Here is a 27,456-nt window from a genome sequence, read left to right as displayed (position 1 = left end):
AATATTATATAATATTTATATTACTTACCTTATCATACATAATAATGTATTAAATATTAGATATTTTCATATTTTTTAGGCTTAAAAATACATATAAAATTATCTTCCGTTGCTATTTATTTGAATGAAACTAATCGAGCTTAGCAGTTGAAATGGTAACACCAAGATATAAGCTTCTAGGGTAACACCAAAATGAGATAATACAGGACAAGGAGGGTAACACTTTTGTTTTGCTTGTATGTTTACGTTTACGGAGCGATTCGCAAACAAAATTAACAAAATTAAATCATTTTTCCTTAATAAATACTGTTTTATCTTTATAAAAATATAATCACTGACTCATAAGACAAATATAGTATCATTTTCTAATATATAATTGTGATACATATTATAACCTAAAATGTCTGATGATGAAGAAGTGATTGCCGTGAAGAAGCCCAGACAAGTCCATTATGGGTCCCTCGAGGAGCAGGAGAAAGCCCGGCTGGCGGCTCTGGCCGCGGCCGCTAAAGAAGGAGTCGAAGAAGGTGGAAAAGAACTTGGAGATATACAAATCTCCAATGGTGTGTACTCCAAACATTTTTCTTAAATATTAGTCTTCTAGCAAAGCTAACAAGACAAACAGCCATAGAAAGACCTAACTTTAACCTCCTAAGTTTTGTCATAACTAATTAATATTTATTTGATTTGCATTTTTCGTGTTATTAAATCGTGACAATGCTATCTATACTAAATCTTGAATGACGTTTATTGATTTATACCACATTAAAATGAATTATTACTGTCCATCTTTACTACATTTCTTTATCGCACATATCAAGCTTGGCTGGTGTATATAACAGCAGTAACAAGTCTGCCTTTTATACAATTGTATTTAACTATAATTTTGTTTGCTCACAAACGAAAAAAAAACCGACTTCAATTACATCGACAAGTAATACAGCGTAAGTGGACGAAAAAATAGTCTAGTAAATATGTCCTATCAAGGATTACTCAAAAAGTAGTCATTAGATCTCGATCAAATTTAAATGACAAGCATCAGCTTTCGATTAAAGCAAACATCATCAAAATCAGTACACCCAGTAAAAAGTTATTTTATATACAACCTAGGTTGATGAAAAAATAGTCAAGTAAAAACGCATTATTAGATATAACTCGAAAAGTATTTGTTAGATCTCAATTAAATTTAAATGGGGCCACCTGACACGCATCACCTCTCGATTTAAAAAAAAAATACGAAAATCGGTCCACTCAGTCAAAAGTTCTGAGGTAACATAGATAAAAAGAAATACAATCGAATTGAGAACCTCCTAGAATTAAGCATTTAATTTAATACTTTATTTATTTTATACTTTATTGTACACCACAAATATATTTCAAACAAAGCATAAAGATAGTTACAGACAGTGAAGTATAATGGTCGGATTTATGGCTAATTAGCCATTTCTTCCAGACAACCCAATACTTTACTATCCTTATTTTTGTTAATTTTTTAAGGATTAAAAAGATAAGTCTTACATTGTCTATGACTAATTATAATTTCTTGTTTTATGTATTGTAAATTAACAATATTAAGAGGAAAGGATCCTAGAAGGCTCTTTCTCCATACAAACGTAGTGGACTGTTTCCTCCCGGGACAATGACACTAGATCAAATATTTTTGTAATACAATTACATGTATGTCTTGGTTTTTTTTAATACTTTTCTTTGATAAGAAAAATATGAAAAAAACTAAGGGATAAGTAGGAGTCTTCAAAAACTAGTAATATTACCTAATTTTTTATACATTTTCAAACAATCATTAAAAATTTTTTATGCATATTTACAAAAAACCGAGAACATAGGGGCATAGCTGCAGGTTTTATTCAGTAACATAAAAAAAATTGGCATGTTTTGGGTAGGAAATAGTCGACTACGAAATGCTGTTTTGGTCAACAATTATCTATCTAAAATGGTCTGAGTTGCAGTTGTCCCTTTCTTGGCTCTGGGTGGCGGATGCATACAGTGGGACAGAAACATTTTATTCAAATATCTATTTTTCAAAAGTCAAAAGTTTTGCAAAGTAATACTATCGATACTCTCTTTTTATTATTTAAGATACCTATGTACTTTAACTTCCATGCACAATAAAGTATATTCCTTTTTCTTCTTCTTCTCAGACCAGTACTGACCGTCTTTGGTATCCTTAGAATTCCTACAATCACAGAATAGGTATTTAAAAATGTGCTAACAATTCCAGAATACATGGAGTTAGAGGATGAAATGTCGAAGGACAAAAAGGCTTTACTCGATGAGTTTGAGAGACGGAGGAAGGCTCGCCAGTTGAACGTGTCCACTGACGATGATGAGGTATGACATGACGCGTAGATATGCTAAAAATAATGGAAGCTAAAATAGATTAATATATCGAGACTAATATATCAAAGAGGATTCTCGTATAAATTTGCTCACAAATCCTTCTAGGATTTTCCTGGTTCCTATATTTAAAAAAAAGTAAAAGAATGTGTGTGAAATTCACACATGGCAAAGTAGTTGTTTAGAACGTTTACCAATATTGTGTATAATAAAATATCGTTGTATGTTAAATTAGTCCAGCGCTCGACAGATGGCGTGCGGATCAAAATAGATCGCGCTAAAACTTTATTTACGCGGTATAGTATGTAAGATTAGTAATTTAAATAAACGAGCGATCGAGCTATCGGATGTCGGTGTCGGTGGTCGATACGTAGATCAGAATACTGTCGTGGTTTTATTTATTCAACCCTTCAAGTAGTTCACAACTAGTCCAAAAGTCGACCCCCAGCCGCCGTAGCACACCAAGTGCTATACAGTAGTCTACTAGAGTTTTGTTTTTACTGCGAATTTAAAATACTCCGTTATGTATTCTATCTCACTCTCTCCTATACATTTGTGTTTGTTTCTTTATCGTGACGCATTTTCGTTTCATCGAGTTTCAAATCACATAAAGAAGTTTCACTACAATATGCTAAATAATAAAATTGATTACACAAACATTGATATTTTCACTTGTCTCCAGGTAAGAAGGAGTCTCCGGCAGCTCGGTGAGCCGGTCTGCCTGTTCGGAGAGGGTCCGGCTGAGCGGAGAGTGAGGTTGAGGGACTTGCTTAGCTAGTAAGTAATATATTATTAATTATATACTAGCTGTACTCGTGAGTTCGTCCGCATGGAATAGTGACTTACATGTTCAACGTTATTCATTAAATTGATATAACCCCACTAGGGGGAACGGAGGATAGGGGGTTTAAAAATTTACTAAAAATATCAAGTGATTAATGGCTAGTGATTAATGTGCTGGGTGGTTACGGCATCAAAGAATATAGCCACCCCCTCTTTTCCCGTGGGTTTCGTAAGAGGCGACTGAGGGATAACACAGTTCCACTACTACCTTGGAACTTAAAAAGCCGACCTATGGCGGGTTAACCATCCAACTGCTGGCTTTGAAACACACAGGCCGAAGACGGACAGCAGCATCTTCGGTGCGACAAAGCCAGCCCTGCGGTCACCAACCCGCCTGTCCCGCGTGGTGACTATGGGCAACACACATGACGCAGGCGCAGTAAACTGCGATAGGCTGCTGTAATGATGTGATGATTAATGTACGATCTCTTACTTCTATTTCCAGTCTGGGTGAGGACGCAATACACAAGAAGTTAGAAGAAGAAGAAGCTCGTATAGAAAGGGACAGAGGTCGGGAGGGCACCTGGTACCACGAAGGCCCTCCAGAGCTGAGGGACGCTAGGCTGTGGATAGCTAGGTATTCGTTACCTAGGGCCAAGCGTAGGTAGGCTAAATCAAAAATCTATTCAAATAAAAATTAATTTCCATAATGTATGCAAGCTCATAACTTTCTACTGTTTTCATTATTCAACAGACTTCAAAAAAGGAACAGGTTACTCAATTCGACCATATATATTTTAATTTTTTTTTTAATCTATGTTCGGGATTATCCCCTATCATCAATTATGAACCGGTTTTAATAATTCTTTTTTTTTGTTAGAAAGGAGATATCCCAAGTATGGTACCATTATAAGGAAATTCGCGGGAAAAAGCGGGAAAAAGCGGGATTCTCTCGCTACCCGCGGTAATGTTAAAACGCTCGTCCTATGCTGTCGTAAATAAAAAATTCTTTAAAGTACTACAAACGCGAATTACATTAAAAAAAATTGGTTGAACATAAATTCAAAGTGTGTTTCTATTAGTTAGTGATAATTATTTATTCTAAAGTGTAGTGTTACAATCATATAAACTTGTGATATCCTACGGTGATTTTAAACGCTAACCAGTGAGTTTTGAATAATTGTGACTGCTCCCTAAGCATTGGTGACTCATTGAACGTGTGCTGTAATTTATTATTCATCGTCTTAAAACGTAAATCGGTTTTTCGCCGATTATTGTAGACTATCATTGGTGCAAGGCGAATGTGTCCACATACAATCATTTGCATTGAAGGTCAACTCCAAGTTTGATTCCTGTCGACGTTTGATTGATGATTTAATATAAACTAAGTGTAGTGCTATTGACCATAAAAACATTATCAACTTGACATATTACTATTTTATTATTATTCTTCTTATTTTTTTATTATCATAATAATCTGTAAGTAACTTTCATTAACAATGGATAAGAGTAGTTTATGCGCTGGTTGTAAGTCTTCGATCAGTGAGTCATACATGAAATGCGCATCATGTAATCTAAAATTTGACATATTATGCGCTGGGCTTACCGAAGCAAGCTATAAAAAACTACCAAAATCTCAAAAAAATTCTTGGTTGTGTATAAACTGTCGTAGTAGAATACCAAAGAGTGACAACACTGATACTCCCGTACGACAGGCGCCTGATTTGGAACCCAGGAACTTCTTGCATGGTGAAATTTCTCCCACAGTGAACGTCACTATGCGCTCAAAGGAAAGATTTGAGAGAGCGTCCTCGTACGAGCTGGACACGTACACGACACCCGATCTAATAAGAAAAATTGTACGTGAAGAAATACAGATTGCGCTGAGAGACTCCCTGGAAAATAGTGTCGGAAAAATGTGTAGTGAGATCAAGGAATTCAGAGAATCTCTTACTTTCTTAAACTCGCAGTTTGAAGAGATAAAGTTAAAGACCAAAGAAACAAATAGTACGATCGAGAAACTGGACAGAGAAAATAAAGAACTTCGGCAGACTGTAGACAACCTAAGGCAGGAGATGAACCATATGCAGCAACAATCACGATCAAATAACATAGAGATACAATGTGTTCCTGAGCATAGATCTGAAAACTTGTACACAATGTTTAAACAGCTTGTCTCAACGGTCAAATGTGATGTGTCGGAGGGAGACGTTCTACACTGTACGCGCATTGCTAAACTGGATCATAAGTCAAAACGGCCTAGAACGATTGTTGTGAAGCTTAGTTCTCAAAAAATAAGAGACACAGTTCTGGCGGCATGTACAAAGTACAATAAAGCGAATCCAAGGGACAGATTACATGCAGCTCACCTTGGAATATCATGTGAAAACATAGTTCCTATTTTCATTACAGAGCACTTGTCACCTGTTAACAAGAGTTTGCACGCAGCGACAAGAAAGAAAGCCAAGGACCTTGATTATAAATACGTGTGGGTTCGTAACGGCCACATTTTCCTCCGCAAAACAGAATTTTCTGAGCGTATACTGATCAATAACATGGACAAATTAAAGAACTTACCCTAGTGTACTAGGAAAAGAGCACATTATAGGTCAACAACGATTAAATTCTCTGCTATTAATGTATATTACCAGAATGTCAGAGGCTTAAACACCAAAATCGCGAACTTTTATCAAAATGTATGCATCAATAATCATGAAATTATAGTTCTTACGGAAACCTGGTTACAGGAGGGAGTCTTGAGTTCAGAATTATTTGATGACCGATACATTGTTTATAGAAGAGATCGCTCAACTTCGGGATTTCATAGTGATAAAATCGGGGGCGGAGTCTTGGTGGCAGTCGATAAAAGACTAAACTCTCGACGACATAAAAATTTTGAAAGTAAGTGTGAAGATCTCTGGGTTAGCATTGACATAATCAGCTGCGATAAGAAGAAAGACAGGCTTTTGATCTGCGCTGTTTACCTTCCTCCACCAGTGAAAACAGAAATACTAGACCATTTCATACATAATTCAAATCAAGTGCTGGATAATATAAAGTTCAAACTAATCTTGGGTGACTTTAATCAGAGTAGTATAGTTTGGAATGAAGGCACATTGGTAGCTCACCGATCTGGGACGGTTCTCTGTGACATGTTGCTCGATTTCATTGATTTACATGGTCTCAGACAATTCAATAATATTCAGAATCACAAATCAAAGATTTTGGATCTTGTTCTCAGCAATGTGTCTGTTGTCGGTCTCTCTAGTGGGGACAATGTTCTTAGTGTTGTGGACTCTTTGCATCCCCCACTAGAATTTGTAATCTCCATCGGATGTAGCAGAGCTGTAATAAAAAATCAAGTGCGGCAAAGCTTTTTTAAAGCCGACTACGACAAAATTAATCAAGAACTTGTAAGAGTGGATTGGTGCGGTGAGCTTAAGGGAGACCTTACGGTGGACGAAATGTTGGACATTTTTTACGGAAAAATATACGAACTAATTCGTCGTTTCGTCCCCTCGCGAAAGGTTTCAAACAGAAAGTATCCGGCTTGGTTCACCAAAGACCTAATAACGTTGCAGAGAGAAAAATACAGGTACCATGTAAAAGTTAAGAAATTCGGAAACCCACGTGACATCTTGAGTTTTCAGTTACTTCGCGATAGATGCTCGAGGCTCCAATCCTACTGCTATAATAACTACATCGAAAAACTTGAGAGTAGCTTAAAACAAAATCCAAAGCTTTTATGGTCACATGTGAAATCAAAAAGACTGGACATTCATTCGTACCCTAGCTGTATGACCCTCAACAATAGCACTGCCACCGAGGGGATGGATATTTGTAATCTTTTCGCTGCGAACTTTGCATCCGTCTATCCTTCTGTCATTGCAACTTCCTCTTTACTGCACATTTCAGATGGTGGAGTTGGCACAAATAATTTTGTCACCTGTGCGTTCTCAAAAAGGGAAATTTTAAAGGCACTGGAACACCTGGATCCTTTTAAAGGTGCAGGGTCTGACAAGCTACCATCAATATTTATTTCCAAATGTGCTGGACCTCTCTCTTGTCCCCTTGAAATAATTTACAATGCGTCTCTTCGTAGCGGTGTATTCCCGTCTAGGTGGAAAAATGCTCGAGTCGTCCCAATATATAAGTCTGGAGATAAAATGTTGGTTTCAAACTACAGGCCGATTTCTATATTGCCTACTTTAGGGAAAGTACTGGAAAAACTTCTGTGTGGACCGCTTACCTGGCACCTGAAGCACCACATGTCCTCAGACCAGCACGGTTTTCTACCTAAAAGATCAACTTGTACGAACCTTGTCTCGTTTGCTGACGAGCTGGCGGTGTCTGTTGACTCTGGGTCGCCTGTTGACGTCGTTTACACGGACTTCAGTAAAGCGTTCGATCTAGTAAGTCACCCTATTCTATTGGACAAACTCTCGCGATTAGGAATTGGCAACAATATTCTTAAATGGTTCAGCTCATATCTGGAAGGTAGATCGGCAAATGTTGTTTTGAATGGCTTCACCTCCAATCCATACTTGACCCCGACGGGTGTACCGCAGGGATCGCATCTTGGTCCTATATTATTTAACATCTTCATAAACGACATCCCCAACAACATCCGTCACTCACACTGCCATTTATTCGCGGATGACCTCAAAATCTCTAGATGTGTTAAAAGTCGGCGCGATTCATTGTTTCTTCAGGAGGATTTGGATGGCTTGGCGAGTTGGTGCAACAAAAATCAGATGACGTTAAACGTGAACAAGTGTAGCGTTATAAGGTTCTCCAGGCATAGATTAAGGAAAGACTGTGATGATTATGAATATAGAATTAACAACGCTCCACTTAAAAGGGTTGAAACTATACGTGATTTGGGAATCACTCTGGATAGATGCTTGCGCTTTGACACGCATTTTAATGCCATTTCTGCTAAGGCTCTTAGAATGCTTGGATTCATTCTGAGAAACACAAGGGAATTTAAACAGAGTGACACTATTATTTTACTATATAACGCATTAGTCCGAAGTTCCCTGGAGTATTGTTCTGTTGTATGGAATCCAGGCTACAGGGTTTACATAGACCGAATCGAACGAATCCAGAGAAAGTTTTTACGGATTCTGGCGTATCGCCAGAATGTTGGATATCTGCGAGATTACCGTAGTAGGCTCGAACATTTCAAAATGACTTCGCTGGAGGAGCGCCGGCGTATGCACGATTTAGTATTTTTATACAAACTAATAAACGGCGTACTTGATTGCCCTCAACTTCTGAATAAGTTAGATATTTATGTACCCACTCGAATACCGAGACATGGTAAATACAAGCCTTTTGCAGTGAAACGCAGCTATACTAACCTAGGTTCAAATTCTCCCATAAATAGACTTGTGCGAGAATACAATAAACTAGCTACATCCACTCTGGAAATTGATATATTTAGTGACAAGTTGACAAAATTCAAAAAAGTAATTAAAATTAATGACTCAAATGATGTAGTATAATTTTATTATATATTAAATCTTGATTAATGTTAGTTACATTTATTGACGACTTTAAGTTCTTTATTTTTTTTTTTTTTTATTATTACTGAAAAGATAAGATTAAAACATGGAAATATTATAAATCGGAACAGTTAATATTTGATTTAAATCAGCTGTAATACTTTAATTTGTGTTTTATTCTCTATTTAAATTGAAATGGTCAGAATAATGTGACGTTATTAATTATTTGATTTTAATTAATTATATTTAATTTTAACTAATTATTGGTAATGATATTATAATATATTAATTAATTGTAAAGAATGACATTGTAATTTAGTCTTATCATAAAAGCCGACATTACAAATGATTGCAGGTATACTTTATTTATTATATAACTTGATAGAAGGTGGATGTAAGTGGTTTCCTTTTTCTCAAATTCTAAAATTTATTTTTATTTTTAATTAGTACTATTGACTGAATCATCGAAAATCAGCCGTAAATGAGTTTTTTTCTTCTTTTAGTCTTCAATTATTTTTATTTTTGGTCGTTGATTGTTGTGAGCGCGTTGTGACGTTTTGAAAATGTTACGATTGTGAATTTAATGTTTTTATTATTATTTCATTTTATGAAATTTATAATAATTGTGTGTATCTATTGACATATGGAGGGGCTCTCTTAATTTTGTGATGTACTGTAGTTTGTTCTGAGATTTTGGATGTTTGTTCTTGTTGTTTGTTGCTTTGTTGCTGATCGAAAAACTACAGTTGTTCATGTATTGACTATGTTGCACTTTGGATCTTTTCTGTGTTCTCTATTTTTTATAATTATTATTACTGTTTTTTTTTTTTTAAATCATTGTCTTGAAGATCTAAGGGATTGTTGAATTGTTAAGTTGGCCCAGCTGTGAATTCTTTTTAATCTAGAATAATTTTATTGTGCTAATATAATTAACAAATGCGACGTTTTGATACTTTGCTAACGTTATTGTACAATCATAATCAAACGTGACTGATTGTAAAAATATGTATTACTATTTAATTGATTATTCGAGCGTCATTATTGTAAATGCTGTGCCCATCTGTAATTGCGGGTACACGAACATTTTAACATAATGTACGTACGCTAGATAGTTTGCTGTGTACCTTGCGTTGATGAGCCTTGAATAAATAAATAAATAAATAAATAAATAAACCAGGATCTGATGACGGAATCCCAGAGAAATCGAGGGAAACCCTCGAAAATCGTAGTGGCAACTGTGTTTGTTAATTTTTTTCGTCTACATACGTTGTATTATTTGTCGATGTAATTGAAGTCGGTTGTCTTCGTTTGCGAGTAAACACAATTATTTAATACTAGCTGACCCGGCGAACTTCGTATCGCCTAACACAAACTTTATCGTATGGTATTAAAGTTCAAATTGACTTTTAAGTATTATCACAAATCTTTTGTATGGGAGAATAGAAAAGTGTTGTTTTTAGACTTTTTCAAGAAATTTAATTTTTTTTTTTGAATTTTTCTCTCCGTAAGAACCATCCTCGTACTTCAAGGAACATTTTAAAAAAAGAATTAGCGAAATCGGTCCAACCGTTCTCGAGTTTTGCGCTTAGCAACACATTTTGCGATTCATTTTTATATATAAGAAGATGAGAGAAACATTTAATAGAAAATGCGTTTGTGTGTATTTATCTATATGCGTGCTTAGTTTATAGTATATATGTATTCATTATATATTATAAAATAATAAATCCCTATTCTCAGCGTACTATAACATCATAAGTATTAATTTGTCAATAAATGTGAATGTAAATTTGTTTGTCACGCTTTCACGTGAAAACTACTTAACCGTTCATCATGAAACTCTGTACTCATATTCTTGGAGGTATAAGAAGTAACTAGGATAGTTTTTGAACCAAAAATATCTTTTATGAAAGATATGTATTTTTTTCTTGTTTAAATGCCTTCAATGCGAGTGAAGCCGTGGGAAAGAGCTAGTATATATAATATTTTGTTTTTGCCTATATTGCAGGTTAAATAAAGCACGTGAGGAACTACAGTTAGCTGGCAGTGTAAGAGCGGCCGCTAAGCAAGAGTCGCAGAGGAGGGCGTCCGCTATCTCCATATACTGCAGTCAGGTCAGTTGCCGAAGGTGTGGTCATGTGTGGTCATGACTGGTCACAGCTAAATAACACTGCTTTTAATACTGATCATCATACTAATATTGCTCTCGTAGGCTACTTTCCAAAAGTTTCACTTCTGCCGGGTGTGAATTACACAAATTTTTTTGTTCAATTTATATTGATAAGTAAAAAACTTTATATATTGGTATGGTATGGTATGGTTAACACGGGCTGGTTTCCGCAACTCGACGACTTTGCGCCTATTTTGCGTGTGTGGGAGTGATTCGGTTCACTCTTGCCACCCAAGCTCCTCCAGAAACTTCAGAAGCTTTTTTGGCTTCTTGAAGATCTTCGGAAGTGTCTTCAGGGTGTCAAGATGTTGTGCCCGGTAAGCCGCTACACCTGGACAGTAAAGAAGTACATCATCATTCCAGCCTATACAGTCCACTGCTGGACATAGGCCTCCACAAGTTTACGCCAAAAATAACGTGTACTCATGTGTTCTGCCCATAGTCACCACGCTGGGCAGGCGGGTTGGTGACCGCAGTACTGGCTTTGTCGCACCGAAGACGCTGCTGCCCGTCTTCGGCCTGTGTATTTCAAAGCCAGCAGTTGGATGGTTATACCGCCATCGGTCGGCTTCTTAAGTTCCAAGGTGGTTGTGGAACCTTGTTATCCCTTAGTCGCCTCTTACGACACCCACGGGAAGAGAGGGGGTGGCTAAATTCTTTAGTGCCGTAGCCACACAGCGTACATACGCATGTAAGAAGTACATGCGTATATTATAACTTTATATATTATAACTAGCTGTGCCCACGACTTCGTCCGCGTTGAATAGTGACTTTGGACAGTATTTTTTGGATATAATTTTTGGTTTATTTTGGATTATAAACACCGTCGTTTGGGTATTTACATGTTCAACGTGATTCTTTCAATTGGCATAACTTGTTTATTTATGAACTGCTTGACATAAAACAAACGCTAAATGTTAAGTGAAGCTTACCACAATATATTAGTGAAAACCACATCTAAATCGGATAAGCCGTTTCTGAAATTAGCGTACATGCACAAACATGTTGCACATTTTTATTTTATGTATAGATAAGTTATTTGGCTAAGGTACGGCACAACAACAGGCGCTTGGCGCGTGTGAGCGAAAGAGACGGCTGCGCAGAATTTGGCGTGGACCTTACCTCTAAGAGCGCTAGCGCTCGACTGATTTACCGGGCTTGATGCGTGGCAATATATACTATCTTTTTATTATTTAATATAAAATGTATTAAAAATAATTACATCTTTTAATTATTTTTTTTTTTTGTATTCTTTAATGATGTAAGTTTACTTTGATGAAGATAGTTCGTTAAAATTTCTTAGTTTTCTAAGAAAAATATCGCTTTTAAAATTTAAACTTTAATTTTTTTTTTATCGTTTAATAGAGATACAAATTGAATAAAAATCTGCGATAGTGGGCAACAAAATTATATTCCACATATTACGTATTTTTTTAAAATGGTTTCAACGTAGAGGTTATTGAAAAGTAGGACTTCAAAGTATACATTGCGACCGTTTACCCAGGGAGGAGGCTGATGAAAAGGTTAATAATTTTATACACATAATATAAATCAAAATTCTGATCTGACTATGGACTACAACGAAGGTTGCTCTATTATATTTCAAGAATATAAATTACATTATTGCATATACACTGAGATTAACGACGTCAAAATATTACAATTTCGCGGATTGTTACCGATTTTTGTGAAATGGCTCTTAAGTTGAGAGCTCCTGGAGTGTGAATCCGCGGGACAAAGCTAAAGCTGATGACATAATATAATGTCTAACACTAGAGATAGTAGTAATATAAATATACAATGTTTCGATAAAGATTATCGCATAACACTGTGTAAGGTACCTAATATTAAAATGTAGCCATTTTGAAATTGTTAGTTGATTTCCAGCAATATCTTTTTAATTTTATTTTTGAAGTAAAACTTCTTTACGTACGTTCGACTTGGGGAGTAAGCTGGTGAATTCGTGACGAGAGAGTTACGAAAAGTGTGATCGGGCGAGGCGAATGGAAGTCGAGAGGGAGATATAAGTTAGATGGAGTAAGGATTTAGGAGTGGAGTTAGAGGAGTTTCAAGTGTAAATAATCTTGATATTGTGAAGTAATTTTTTTTATATAATTTCATTTCAAATTCAAATGGGACCGCTTCAATGGATTTCAGATCGGTGACACGAGACCAATAAGCTTCTGCAGATTTAGCGGTGACAGTCAGATGTTGATCACGTCTAGCTGGTGAGTGGTATACATATACTATGTACATAATGGAGAGCCAACATGGCCGAGGATTTTGGGTTCGATTCCCGCCTCGAGTCTGGGTGTGATATATGTATTTATTTACTTATGTGTAGCCACATCTATCTCGCAACATACGAACTAAAACTGACGTATCCAATATTAAAGTTATCCGAATTGAAAATCTATAATAATATATATAAAAGCGAAAGGTCACTCACTCATCACCAAATCTCCGAAACTATAACACCTACAAACTTGAAATTTGGCAGGTAGGCTCCTTATAGGACGTAGACATCCGCTAAGAACGGATTTTACGAAACTCGACCCCTAAAGGGGTAAAACGGGGGTTGCAAGTTTGTATGAAAATCCTATGTTTTTGAAGTAAAAGGCTTTAAATTTAAAATGTATGCTCTATAGATGATGAGAAGGTGTTCAAATAATGTATCTTTAGAAATCAACTCCCTTTTGGGGTTAAAACGGGGGATAGTAGGTTTACTCCCTTATCGCGAAATCTCCGAAACTATAACACCTATAAACTTGAAATTTGGCAGATAGGCTTTTTATAGGGCATAGACATTCACTAAGAATGGATTTTACGAAATTCGACCCCTAAGGGGGTAAAACGGGGGTTGGAAGTTTGTGTGAAAGTCCCGTGTTTTTGAAGTAAGAAACTTGAAATTTAAAATGTATGCCTTATAGATGATGAGAAGGTGTTCAAATAATGTATCTTTAGAAATCAACTCCTTTTTGGGGTTAAAACGGGGTATGGTAGGTTGACTCACTCATCATTAAATCTCCGAAACTATAATACCTAAAAACTTGAAATTTGGCAGATAGGCTCCTTATAGGTCGTAAACATCCGCTAAGAACGAGTTTTACGAAATTCGACCCCTAAGGGGCTAAAACGGGAGTTGGAAGTTTGTATCAAAGTCCTTTGTTTTTGAAGTAAGAGACTTGAAATTTAAAATGTATGCATTATAGATAGTGAGAAGGTGTCCAAATAACGTATCTTTAGAAATCAATTCCTTTTTGGGGTTAAAACGGGGGATGGTAGGTTGATCACGAAATCTCCGAAACTATAACAGCTATAAACTTGAAATTTGGCAGGTAGATTCCTTTTAGGGCGTAGACATCTGCTAAGAATGGATTTTATGAAACTCGACCCCTAAGGGGATAAAAACGGGGGTCGGAAGTTTGTATGAAAGTCCTATGTTTCTGAAGTAATAGATTTGAAATTTAAAATGTATGGTCTATAGATAGTAGAAAGGTGACCAAATAATGTATCTTTAGAAATCAACTCTCTTTTGGAGTTAAAACGGGGGATGGTAGGTTGACTCACTCATCACGAAATCTCCGAAACTATAACAGCTACAAACTTGAAATTTGGCAGGTAGGTTCCTTATAGGGCTTAGATATCCGCTAAGAACTGATTTTAAGAAAATCGACCCGTAAGGGAATAAAGCGGGGGTCGGAAGTTTGTATGAAAGTCTTATGTTTTTGAAGTAAGAGACTTGAAATTTAAAATATATGCTCTATAGATGGTGAGGAGGTGTCCAAATAATGCATCGTAATATATATATATATATATATATATATATATTACGATTTTTATATATATATATATATATATATATAAAAGAAAGGTCACTGACTTACTCATCACGAGAACTGAAAAACCTCTGGATGGTCCATCCATCCAGGTTGGACAAAGATGAAATTTGGCAGGGAGGTAGATTATAGTTAGTAGAGGTCCGCTAAGAACGGATTTTGTGATATTCCACCGCTAAGGGGGTTTAATTGGAGTTGATAGTTTGTATGAAACATATAAAGCAGCTATAAGTTCGCCTGATAGGTTATTTATACTGCAGTCTGGAAATAAAACTAAAAATGTGGGGTATAGAGAGGTTTTATAAAAATAACTATTAAATTATACTAAATTGTGCCTTTTAAAAAGTTACTCAGTGTGATAACATGACTGAAATAAAAAAATAATTTTCGTTATACATCTTAATAGTAATGCATATCTTCGTAACCACGCGTACGTAGTCGCGGGCAACAGTTAGTGAATTATAAAACAAAGTCCCCAAAAGTGTATGTGATCGATTCCCTCAAAATCTACTGAACGGATTTTCATGCGGTTTCACCAATGGAGAGAGGGCTTCAAGAGGAAGGTTTTGATAAGAGTTTCACTGGAAGTTTGCCGGGAAAACTTTGTGACACACTGATTTCAACGCGGGCGAAGCCGCGGGCACAGCTAGTATATGTATACAAGAACCCGAGAGCCTACAAGACACAACATCCATCTGGTCGGACAATCCTCCCTTTGCGATGGCGTGTGAGGAATTGTTCCTCACACCCACCAAACTGTTGAATCACGCATATGTTTAATAATCATATTCTGCTCGATAATAATTATAATTGTTTTACATGCAACGGCCCCCACAAGTATATTATTCATCAGTTCGCATCAACTTTCTTAAACCACTGTGTCAAGATGGCGTAAACATTATATAGGAATGTCTATGGTTACCGCTTACCATCCATTCGGTGAAGAGGACTGTACGTTTGTTTGCCATCACGATTCAATCTGCAAGATCTCACAGCGGGGCATAGACTTCTCTTCATGTAAGAGAAGGATAAGAGCTTGATCCACCACGCTGCTCCAATGCGGGTTGGCGGATATATTCCCTACTATAAGTAACGATCGCTATCAGGTGTATATGATAACAACCAGGACCGGACCATAGATCCACAAGGACAGACATCCGAACTGGAAAGAAACATTTGTGCAAATACAAATATCCATCACGAGCAGGAATCGAACCTGCAAATCGCCGGTGTTTAGGTGCGTAAATGGCACACGCATCGCGTTTGTTATCAGAGTGGATTTTTTTTAATAACATTATTCTCGGTCTGTCTATACCAGGTCTGGTCTGGTGAAGGTCTGGTCGGTGCCAGACTGCAAGCTGCTTCAGACCCTAGCGGGTCACACGTGTAACGTCAGCGCCGCCGTGTTCCACCCGAACGCTGAAATGCCCCACCATTTTAGGCAAATGGTGAGTACGAAATAAATAAATAATAATATATAAATAAATATCTACACAATACACACACGGTCGTCTGTTCCTAAAGTAAGCGACTTAATGCTTGTGTTATAGGTAACAGCCGACTGGTATAGCTATATTTTTTTCGATAAACATACTTATAAATAATATATATATATATATATATATATATATATATATAAATATTTATATTACACCCAGACTCGGGGTGGGAATCGAACCTACAACCCTCGGAGCAGAATGCAGGGTCACTAAAACTGCGCCAACGGGCTAGTCGAGAAAGAAACGAGATTAGAAATAATTTAATATATTAGAATATTTTTATCCATAGAACTTTTTCTGTGTGCCATTCCAATAAATATAATACAATATTCGTACATCATACGATACATCACTTCGCTTCAGCCTATCGCCGTCCACTGCTGGACATTGGCCTCCACAAGTTCGCGCCAAAAATGGCGTGATGCCATGTGTTTTGCCCATAGTCACCACGCTGGGCAGGCGGGTTGGTGACCGCAGGGCTGGCTTTGTCGCACCGAAGACGCTGCTGCCCGTCTTCGGCCTGTGTATTTCAAAGCCAGCAGTTGGATGGTTATCCCGCCATCGGTCGGCATCTTAAGTTCCAAGGTGGTTGTGGAACCTTGTTATCCCTTAGTCGCCTCTTACGACACCCACGGGAAGAGAGGGGGTGGCTAAATTCTTTACTGCCGTTAACACACGACCATACGATACATACATACAAACATACAAACAAATATACAAACATATTTAGGACTATGTAAGGGATACATGGTAGTTGTTCAAACGATTCTTAAAAGTATTTATTGACTTTCCTTGACGATCGACTTGAAGATATTATTGGGCAGGAAATTCCGATGTGTGACCAATTTAACAGTGGAAGGACTAAACGTTGTGAGATGTATAATCTCTTCTGTGCGTGTTTGTCACAGAACTCCTCCTAAACGGCTGAACCGATTTCGTTAAAATTTTGTACATATAGTTCATTAATTTTGGACCCGTTAGGTGGCGCTGCTATCGGTGTGTAAGCAATCAGTTTTGGTAGCTGTTCCGGGCAGGACGACGTCCGCCGGGTCCGCTAGTAAATATATAATTATACAGGTGGAGAATGAAAATAATGAGGAAATGAAATCAACAACAGACATGGACACAAGCGACGAGTCGTCGAAGACGGTGTCGATGGCGTCCTGCGCTTACGATGGCTCCGTACATCTGTGGAACTTTGCCAGGTTTATATATATATATATATATATATATTTTTTTACTACCTGACCTGACCTAGCTAACCTGACCTAGTTGACCTGACCTATAACTTGACCGCTGTAAAGTCGACCCTCCCGATGGTCCGCGGGACGTGGGTACCACTCGACCAATCAATCAGTCCGATGTCGACCGCCGACATCGAATAACGTACGCAGCTAAATCTCGGGCAGTTAAATCATTGTGCCCGCTACACGTGTGAATATAATACTTAGTTACATCCAACAATAAATATGGAATTACCAAGTCTACGTAATAAAAAGTTAAAAAGTCAAGCAAAGATAACGCTATTGAATGTGGCGAATTATTATCAATGGAATAAATTGGAATTTGCGTCTTCGTCAGGTGATTATTATTTCGTTTTCTATATTATGTCATTTGTTGTTTGTTTGTTTGTTTGTTTTTATAAGTTTACTATTTTTTTTTTAGGAGAAGACATGAAGGTATATAAAGCGATTTCAGAGGCTACTGGCGTGTCAATGACGACTAAAATTTTTTTTATCCCAAAGTCGTTCATCTTGAAGAGACTATCAAGTCAAGTAAAAAGAGAAAACGCAATCCAAAAATTGCGGTCGACAGTTTTACAGAAGGTAAATTAAGAAATACCAAATCTTGGTCATAACTTGGTGCTTAAAAACTTGATATGAACAAACTGTTTATGATATCTTTATTCATATTTACAGCTGTCATAAGACGAAAAGTTAATATGTATTGTTCAATCAAAAACGAGTTACCTACAGTAAAAAATATGCCGCAGGAATTAAAAGACGATGGCATTTTAAACTGTGGACGAGAATTTCTAAGGAAATATCTTCACATAATGGGGTTTCAATGGAAGAAATTACAAAGCAAGCGGTCTCTTCTTGTGGAAACTGATTTTTTTTTTTATACATGCATAAGCTGGCGTTTGACCGCTATTTCACCTGATGATAAGTGAAAATGCGGTCTAAGATGGAGCACGCTTACCTAGAGGTAACCTATTCACTCGCGACTTAAAATAAATATATAAATATAAAATATATATATATATATAATTGATATTGTATACAAACGACAGCATTATTTATTAAAAATAAACAAACATAGAGAAGAAAGTAGAAATATTGTGTATGTAGATGAATCATTTCAGTTCTTCACACACCACTTAGCACGCTGGCAGTCGAAACATAAACAGCGAGGACATCTGAAAGAGATTGGAGCGGGACCAAGGTTGGTTGTTGTTCATGCCGGAGCTGTCCAGGGATTCGTTAATGATAGTCTTCTCATTTTTAAAATTCAAAAGCAAATCGGGGGACTATCATGATAATAGGAATCACGAATACTTTAAAAACTGGACATCACATCATTATCATTGTCATCATCATCATCATCATCACCACCACAGTAGCCTTTCGCAGTCCACTACTGGACATAGGCCTCCATAAGTTCACGCCAAAAATAGCGTGAACTTGTGTGTTTTGCCCATAGTCACGACGCTGGGCATGCGGGTTGGTGACCGCAGGGCTGGCTTTGTCGCACCGAAGACGCTGCTGCCCGTCTTCGGCCTGTGTATTTCAAAGCCAGCAGTTGGATGGTTATCCCGCCATCGATCGGCTTTTTAAGTTACAAGGTGGTAGTGGAACTGTGTTATTAGTCGACCCTAACGACACCCAAAACTGGAAGGAAAATAAATTATTACCTAATTTGCCACCTAATTCTACAGTTGTAATTGATAACGCTGAGTACCATAATGTGGAAATAGATAGAATACCAACAAAATCCGCCTTGAAGCAAACTACTCACTTGGCTGCAAAATAATCATATTCCTTGCATTTCAACTATGTTGCGGTCACAATTATTCGAACACCTTCAATCGGTACACATTGAAAAAATTGGGATTGGTGAAATTTTAAAAAGCCCGAAAAAAGTGGGCACCAAGTTTTGCGTTTGCCACCATACCACGCAGATTTCAACCCAATAGAATTGGTATGGGGGTATACAAAGAACAGATTGGGTAAATCAGACTTAAGTACTAATTTGGATCAGAAGTCTGATAAACTACAAGAAATATTCGCCGAGTATTCCACGGATCGATGGAAGAAATGGGTGGATAAAGGATTACCTACAAGATAGGTTAATCGATCAAAATTACGATGATATGTACCTACCGTTCATTATACAACTATTGGAAAAAACGTCATCTTCGTCGGACTCAGAATCTGAAAATGATTCCGATGAAGAGCCGCTGAATGAATGATGATAATGTTAATCTTAATCAACTTTTTTTACATATTAATTAATGTATATGTTAGTTTAATTGGTAACTAATAGATGGCGGTACTTGTATTTTGAATCGCGCTATTGTTTGGATTTTATTTAGTGTTTTATTTTCTAACGTAATTGCTTAATTGATTGTATATAAATTATTTAACTGAGGTAGGGCACAGCAGTAATTTCCTGCTCAAAATATGGAGCAGCCCGACTGGGGTAGTACCTCGACCTTACAGAAGATCACAGCAAAATAATACTGTTCTCAAGCAGTGTTGTGTTCCTGTTGGTGAGTAAGGTGACCAGAGCTCCTGGGGGATTGGGGATTGGGTCGGCAACGCGCTTGCGATGCTTCTGGTGTTGCAGGCGTCTATAAGCTACGGTAATCGCTTACCATCAGGTGAGCCGTATGCTTGTTTGCCGACCTAGTGACATAAAAATATATATATATATATATAAAATATATTATAAAAATAAATATAGAATCAGTCTATTATTTGCGAAACTCACATGACTCAAATAATATTTCACTCAATAATCATTCACCTGAACAATAACACGAAGATTTATTTTGAGATATTTCGAGATAAATCTCTGTGGCGACAATATCGTATACCCGTGCATACCGCCCGCCCCGCGTCCCGCATACCATCGTGAGGGTCGACTTTACAGCGGTCAAGCTATAGCTGACCTGACCTAGTTGACCTGACCTGACTGTACTGTCTTATAAATATCTAATAAAAAATGACTCGGCAACGCGCTTGCGATACTTCTGGTGTTGCAGGCGTCTATTACCGATCCTAACCCCGACCTTGACAAAACATGGGCGTATCCAGAATTCTGTAATCGCGTGGCAAAAACATAAATGTCACATTTCATTTACCTTTACTTTCTACACTACTTCAATAGTAGTTTGTGGAAATTTTAGCGAAGTCTACCTAAAATTTCCTTAATAAAATAATTGTGTTTGTTCGCAAACGAAAAAAACCGACTTCAATTACATCCACAAGTAATACAATGTAGGTAGACGAAAACTTAGTCAAAAAAACGCATTATCAAAGAATACTTCAAAAGTTGAAATCAGATCTCGATGAATTTTAAATGTGACCACATAATAAACATCGGCTTTCGATTAAATTAAAAATCATGAAAATCGGTACACCCAGTAAAAAGTTATGCGGATTTTCGAGGATTTCCCTCGATTTCTCTAGGATCCATCATCAGATCCTGGTTTCCTTATCATGGTACCACACTTTGGATATCTCCTTTCCAACAAAAAAAGAATTATCAAAATCTATATATGGTCGAATTGAGTAACTTCCTCCTTTTTTGAAGTCGGTTAAAAAAACCTAAAATAGTGGCTATGTTGGGCAAATACCCCACCTTCTCCCGCCGTGGGTACCCCCATGTCTTCAGGGACTTTCTACCTTACTCACAAAGAAACACAGCACTTCTTGAGAGCAATATTATTTAGCTGTGTTTTGCTTCCGTAAGGTACCGAGTTACTTCTCCAGTCGGTCCTTCGAGTGTATAATTTTTAATATTACACCTGTAGTTCGCAGTGTTTGGTTGAAAAAAGGAAAAAAGGATATAAAATAAATACCCCCCCCCCCCAGCAAGTCCCCCATGGCTTCCCTGGAGGGTCACGGCCCGTCCCGCGTGGCGCGCGTGGAGTTCCACCCGTCGGGCCGCTTCCTCGCCACCACGGTCTTCGACCACTCCTGGAGGCTGTGGGACCTGGAGACACGTGAGTGCTCTGAACTTAATATTTACTGAAATTAATGTTATGATGGTGCTGTGTGGCTACGGCACTAAAGAATTTAGCCACCCCCTCTCTTCCCGTGGGTGTCGTAAGAGGCGACTAAGGGATAACAAGGTTCCACAACCATCTTGGAACTTAAGAAGCCGACCGATGGCGGGAAAACCATCCAACTGCTGGCTTTGAAATACACAGGCCGAAGACGGGCAGCAGCGTCTTTGGTGCGACAAAGCCAGTACTTCGGTCACCAACCCGCCTGCCCAGCGTGGTGACTATGGGCAAAACACATGAGTTCACGTTATTTTTGGCGTAAACTTGTAGAGGCCTATGTCCAGCAGTGGACTGTATAGGCTGTAATGATGAATGTTATGATGGTGATGATGTTCTTTCTCATTTTTTTATACAATTAGGTCGGCAAATAAGCGTACGGCTCACCTGATGGTAAGTAATTACCGTAGCTTATAGACGTCTGCAACACCACAACCATCGCAAACTTGTTGCCAACCCTACCCTCCTCCCAGGAGCTCTGGCACCTTACTCGCCAACATCAACACGACACTGCTTGAAAACGGTATTATGTAGCTGTGGTCTCTTGTAAGGTCGAGGTATTACCCCAGTCGGGCTGCTCCATATTTTGAGCAGGAAATTCCTGCTGTGCCCTACCTCAATTAAAACTATGTCTATAAGCAGAGCGTTTAGCGAATTAAATTAATTTCTATGTTACAGAGAAGGAAGTACTGCATCAAGAAGGCCACGCCAAACCCGTGTACAGTATAGCCTTCCAGTGCGATGGGTCTCTCGTAGTGACTGGGTGAGCACCTTTTTTTTTATGCCACTAGGTCGGCAAACAAGCGTACGGCTCACCTGATGGTAAGCGGTTACCGTAGCTTATAGACGCCTGCAACAATCCCCAATCCCCCCCCCCCCAGGAGCTCTGGTCACCTTACTCACCAACAGGAACACAATACATATTATTTTGCTGTGATCTTCTGTAAGTTCGAGGTACTACCTCAGTCGGGCTGCTCCATATTTTGAGCAGGAAATCCCTGCTGTGCCCTACCTCAGTGAAGCCTCACACACTCACCTCCACAATACTCGGCTTCTTTGAGGAGTGTCCGAAGCACTTCCGCCTTCGAAGACTTTTCCTTTAACGTGGTACTGAGCTCCGCTTTTACTGACCGTACCGATTCTCGTACGCTACTTCTGAATGGTCGTTCCGTGTCATATTGCAGACAGTAGTTTTGGAGCTCAGGGATCCACTTTCAGTAGTAATTCCGTAGCTCGACGTCGGCTCTTTGGAAATGTGTGGCGTTGTCAGACCCTACTGGTGGCCATTCGGTAGGACGCCATAATATGACGGTACGACCTCTAGGTGCACAGCTGGCATTATTAGACATGTGTACAGTGCACACCATCTCTTCTCGTGCCTCCTTCCAATGGTCGAAGGACTGAAGTCATCCACACTGTGTAAAGGCGCGGTGCCGCGTAACGATTCGTTCTCTTCGGTGGCCGCTTAGGCGTCGCCTTGTACAACAAGCAACAGAAATTGGTACAACGTAGTACTGACTTAGGTTATTTGCTACGCGCTCATTATACGCATGCCCCATCTGAAGCTACTGCCCAATTGACCCGGAACACAGCACTAACTCACCCCCCCCGCACATGCGGCCTGCTAGACGATTTACACCACATAGTAAGTGAACGTTATAAATACGAAACATAGAGTCAATCATTGATGAAACGATTTAGTATAAATAAATTTGATATGGGTACTTTTTTTTCTGTGTTAACGGTACCATTGTCTGATGCAGCAAATTTGTTAGTTAATATGATCTTACATCATCAATGATTCTTTCTCCATTTCTTAGACATAGTGAGAATTAGGGTATGATGGGGCTGGCATGTCTGTGTAGACAAAAGTCCCTAAAAAAAATAAAGAATTAAAAAAACTAAACCCCCTCCCCCTAACCCCCCCCCCAGCGGCCTGGACGCGTTCGGGCGCGTGTGGGACGCGCGCACGGGCCGCTGCGTGATGTTCCTGGAGGGGCACCTGGGCGCCGTGCTGGGCGCCGACTGGGCGCCCGCCGGACACCGCTGCGCCACCGCCGGCGCCGACCACCAGGTCAGTTCGGGCTCGCTGTAGCCCGTCGACACTCCGGGATCGATGTATTGAACTTGACTGTCCCGGGATTTCGGAATCTTTGTCCCTTCATTTTGAAATCACGGGATTCCGGGATGGGTGTATCTAAAATAAATGTACCGGGATTCCGGAATTGGTATACCTTACACGTGAAATTGTAAATGTTTCTTAGATCTGAAATCCCGGGAATTTGAGATTCGTGTATTTTAAACGTCAAAATCGTGAGAGTCCGGAATCGATGTTTTATTAAATACAAAATAACGATGTTTCGAGGTCGATGTCTCTTAGATTCAAAATGGCAAGAAAAATATTTTTATTTTATAATACACAATACACACAGTCATCTGTTCCTAAAGGAAGCAACTTAATGCTTGTGTTATAGGTAACAGCCGACTGGTGTAGCTACATTTTTTTTTTGTTCGATAAATATACACATAAATAACACATATATAAAAATAAGTATATATAGATATATACATAACACCCAGACTCGGGGTGCGAATCAAACCCACAACCTCCGGAAAAAAAAGCAGGGTCACTACAAACTGCGCCAACGGGCTTATCACAGATTGCCGGTTCGATGGCTCTCAAACTAAAAAATTATGAAATTCTAGGATGTCTCTTGATTTCGAAATTGAGAGATTGTGGTATAAAGAAATTTTTAATTATGAAATCTTTAGATTACAGGATTGGTGTTTCCGAAACCCAAAATCCATTTGATTCAGACTCGGACCGCGAATCAAACTATATTTAGATGTGTATTTATTATTTACTAGTGGTCACCCAGTGGTCGAAATGCGACCATAATTAATTTAAATTATAAGTTTGAGCATTACTAAGGTTCTGTTGTCACAGACTATACTTCTATAATAATAAACAAAAGAGTATATATGCGTGTGTGTGTCAACTATATGATAGTGTGTGTAATGTTTTTTTTTATTGATTTAATGTATTTTTATGCATAATTAAAAAAAAAATTTTAGCATTCTGCGTTCCTTCTCTATATTAACTATAAGTGTGCGAAATATCATACGCCTCCGTCCGCGCAATTAATATATAAATAAATATAATAAAATGGTAGGAAAGTTAAAACTGTACATTGAATATTTTTTTTTTTAAGAATACTTGGGGTGTGATCTACAATCGATACCGAAGCCAAAAATATAGTTTTTAGAATGTTTGTCTGTATGTATGTCTGGGATAAACTCAAAAAGTACTGCATGGATTTATTTCAAATTTGGCACGAATATTATTAAGAAGTCGGGTCAACATATAGGCTACATATTATCCCGCTATCACCTACGGGGAACGAGCAGTGAACCTTTATTTCTTCAACGCATTCTGTAACAACGTGTAATCTAACGACAAAAATTTGAATGTTGTTGTTATTATGTTAATAACCATGTCATAAGCTAGCTTCACACTATAAATAAAGACATTCTGTAGTATATTTAGTATAAGCATTGCACCCGTGCGAAGCCGGGGCGGGTCGCTAGTATATACATAATATTTTAATTTCAGGCCAAAATCTGGGACCTACGTCGACGCGCTCCAATATATACCATACCCGCCCATACGCACTTACTGAGTGGTAATTATAAACTATATATTATTACTTCTGATATTCTCCTACACGGAGAAAGAGGCCTATACCCAGCAGTGAGATGTTACAAGCTGAATCGTGAATGTTACCGACGAAGGGACTGGTCCTCAAGTTTAAAGTCGCTCAACGTGCAATGGAACGGGCTATGCTTGGGGTCTCTCTCAAAGACAGGATTAGAAATGAGACTATCCGCGAGAGAACGAAAGTAACCGACATAGCCCACAGAATTAGCAAGTTGAAGTGGCAGTGGGCTGGTCATCTGTGTCGCAGGACCGATGGCCGTTGGAGTAGACGGGTCCTAGAGTGGAGACCGCGTCTTGGCAAACGCAGTGTGGGACGTCCTCCGGCCCGTTGGACCGACGATCTACGTAAGATTGCCGGTGTAGGCTGGATGAGGATTGCGGAAGACCGGGATGTCTGGCGCGAACTTGGGGAGGCCTATGTCCAGCAGTGGACTGCCATAGGCTGAAGTGATAGTCGAACAATTACACAGTTCGCCGGACAGTAACGTCTGACTGACTGAAATCTCTACTCAACACAGGAACATAACACTGCTTGAAAGCAGTATTACTACTTCCCCAGTTTGGCTGCTCCATATTTTTAATAAGATATTTTCTGCTTTACCTTACATAAATATTTGTCTTTATATTGGCAATTTGATAATTTTTTTTTTAATAAATAATGATCAAAAATATATAAGGTCCGCAGCCATAGGGCTACTGCCGATAATGTCACCAAACCAATTAATAATTCTTATATTTTTCAGATGTGAGATATCAAAAGAGCCACGGCCACTTCTTGCTGACGTCGTCATACGACAAGAGTGTCAAGCTCTGGTCGAACCCAGCCTGGCACCCCTTGAGGACATTATCTGGACACGACAATAAGGTGATAATCTTATCAGAACTATAAATTAACAACCAAGTGAACCTGTGGCGACATCTATCTCGCCACACATAAACTAGAGAAAACTGACGTATTCTACATCGCGATATCAAAGTTATCAGAGCGATTGAATAAATACAAGAATATATACAAGAACCCGAAAACAACCGTCGGGCCCACGAGACTCGACACCCGTCTAGTCGGAGAATCCTCCATTTTCAATGGTGGATGAGGTACTTGACACCCTGATTCATGACAATCATGGGTCAACAAACACGACCCGCGTATACGAACTGTCGAAGTAAAACTTCTTTACTTGCTTGACTTGGAGCGTAAGCTGGTGAATGCGTGACGAAAGCGTTACGAAAAGTGTGATCGGGCTAGGCGAACGGAATCTAAGAGGGAATTATGAGTTATAATTCGTAAGTTTTACTGCAGTCGTGTGGGCTAAAGAACACTCGTTTTTTTTTTTTGATTTTTTTAAGGCCAACGGTATGAAAAGTTGTGGAGAGTGACTGCTTGAAATAGTAAAGCTGGGATATTTTACTGTTTAACACGATTCTGAGGTGTAAATTAACTCCAATCGCCTTCTTTTTGAAGTTATATTTCTTTTAGAGCGTTAGAGAAAAATGATTAGAGTAAATTTTTACGATGCGCGCGCATATCGTCACAAAAACCAACACCCTGAAGTTAGCTAGTCAACGGAGAACAAGTTAGCAACGTGAAGTTAGTTAGCCAATGAAGTATAACTTCTTACGTGCGTACATAAGTACACATACACTTTTTTTTACACCATGGTAACAAACAAGAATTATGGTCCACTTGTAAGACTTTTGTCTATACCAGCTATCGACACAGCGCATCCCTATTAGCTGTAGCTACCTGACACCACCAGAAACATCACTACTCGAGCGCAGTATTATTTATCTGTGATCTTCTGTCCGAGTAAGGTTGAGGAACTCCCCATTCATACTGCTTCTGAGCCTCAATAAGCTAATGTTATCCGGAAAATCAAAATCAAATTGAAAACAAGTTTATTCAAATAGGCCTTAAAAGCACTTTGGAATCGTTATTTTACAAATAAAGTTTTTAAAGTGATTATTAATTTGTATAAGTAAAGCTACCACCGATTCGGAATGTAGATTCTGCAGAGAAGAATTGGCAAGAAATCCTGCAGTTACTCTTTTGAAAATCTAAAATTACTAATATCTTTGCATAAAATACAGCGTCACTAAGTCCACACATCTTTATCAACTATGTAATCCTGCACCGAATAATACGCTTTATCTATTAATATCTGTTGCAGGTGATGAGCGCAGATATATCTATGGATAACAAGTACATAGCTACCTGCTCCTACGACAGGACCTTCAAATTCTGGTCTCCGGAACTAGCTTAAATTCTTTTGTATAATATTAAATGATTGGATAATG

At 38.3% G+C, this 27,456-nt stretch overlaps 1 protein-coding gene across 1 annotated transcript; it reads left to right on the top strand.

Moving 5' to 3' along the window:
- Positions 1-385: 385 nt before the first annotated feature.
- LOC123667156 (U4/U6 small nuclear ribonucleoprotein Prp4) lies at positions 386-27,456 on the top strand. Its single transcript, XM_045601126.1, has 14 exons — positions 386-563; positions 2,240-2,349; positions 3,038-3,132; positions 3,644-3,802; positions 10,654-10,759; positions 12,973-13,043; positions 15,973-16,102; positions 17,231-17,358; positions 21,253-21,383; positions 22,122-22,206; positions 23,376-23,517; positions 25,057-25,126; positions 25,905-26,026; positions 27,330-27,456. The coding sequence occupies exons 1-14, from the start codon at positions 401-403 to the stop codon at positions 27,420-27,422; spliced, it is 1,605 nt and encodes a 534-aa protein (XP_045457082.1). The 5' UTR covers positions 386-400; the 3' UTR covers positions 27,423-27,456.

The sequence above is a fragment of the Melitaea cinxia genome, chromosome 27 (genome assembly GCF_905220565.1).
Source record: "Melitaea cinxia chromosome 27, ilMelCinx1.1, whole genome shotgun sequence".
NCBI classification, from domain to species: Eukaryota; Metazoa; Arthropoda; class Insecta; order Lepidoptera; family Nymphalidae; genus Melitaea; species Melitaea cinxia.
Note: the sequence above shows the minus strand (reverse complement) of the source record. Positions and strands in the feature narration are given on the sequence as shown.

Excerpts from the sequence above, each read along its gene's own strand:
- LOC123667156 (XM_045601126.1), top strand. The coding sequence starts at position 401 with ATGTCTGATGATGAAGAAGTGATTGCCGTGAAGAAGCCCAGACAAGTC. Across the intron at positions 22,207-23,375 it reads GGGTCTCTCGTAGTGACTGG|CGGCCTGGACGCGTTCGGGC; the intron begins GTGAGCACCTTT and ends CCCCCCCCCCAG. Across the intron at positions 26,027-27,329 it reads TATCTGGACACGACAATAAG|GTGATGAGCGCAGATATATC; the intron begins GTGATAATCTTA and ends TATCTGTTGCAG.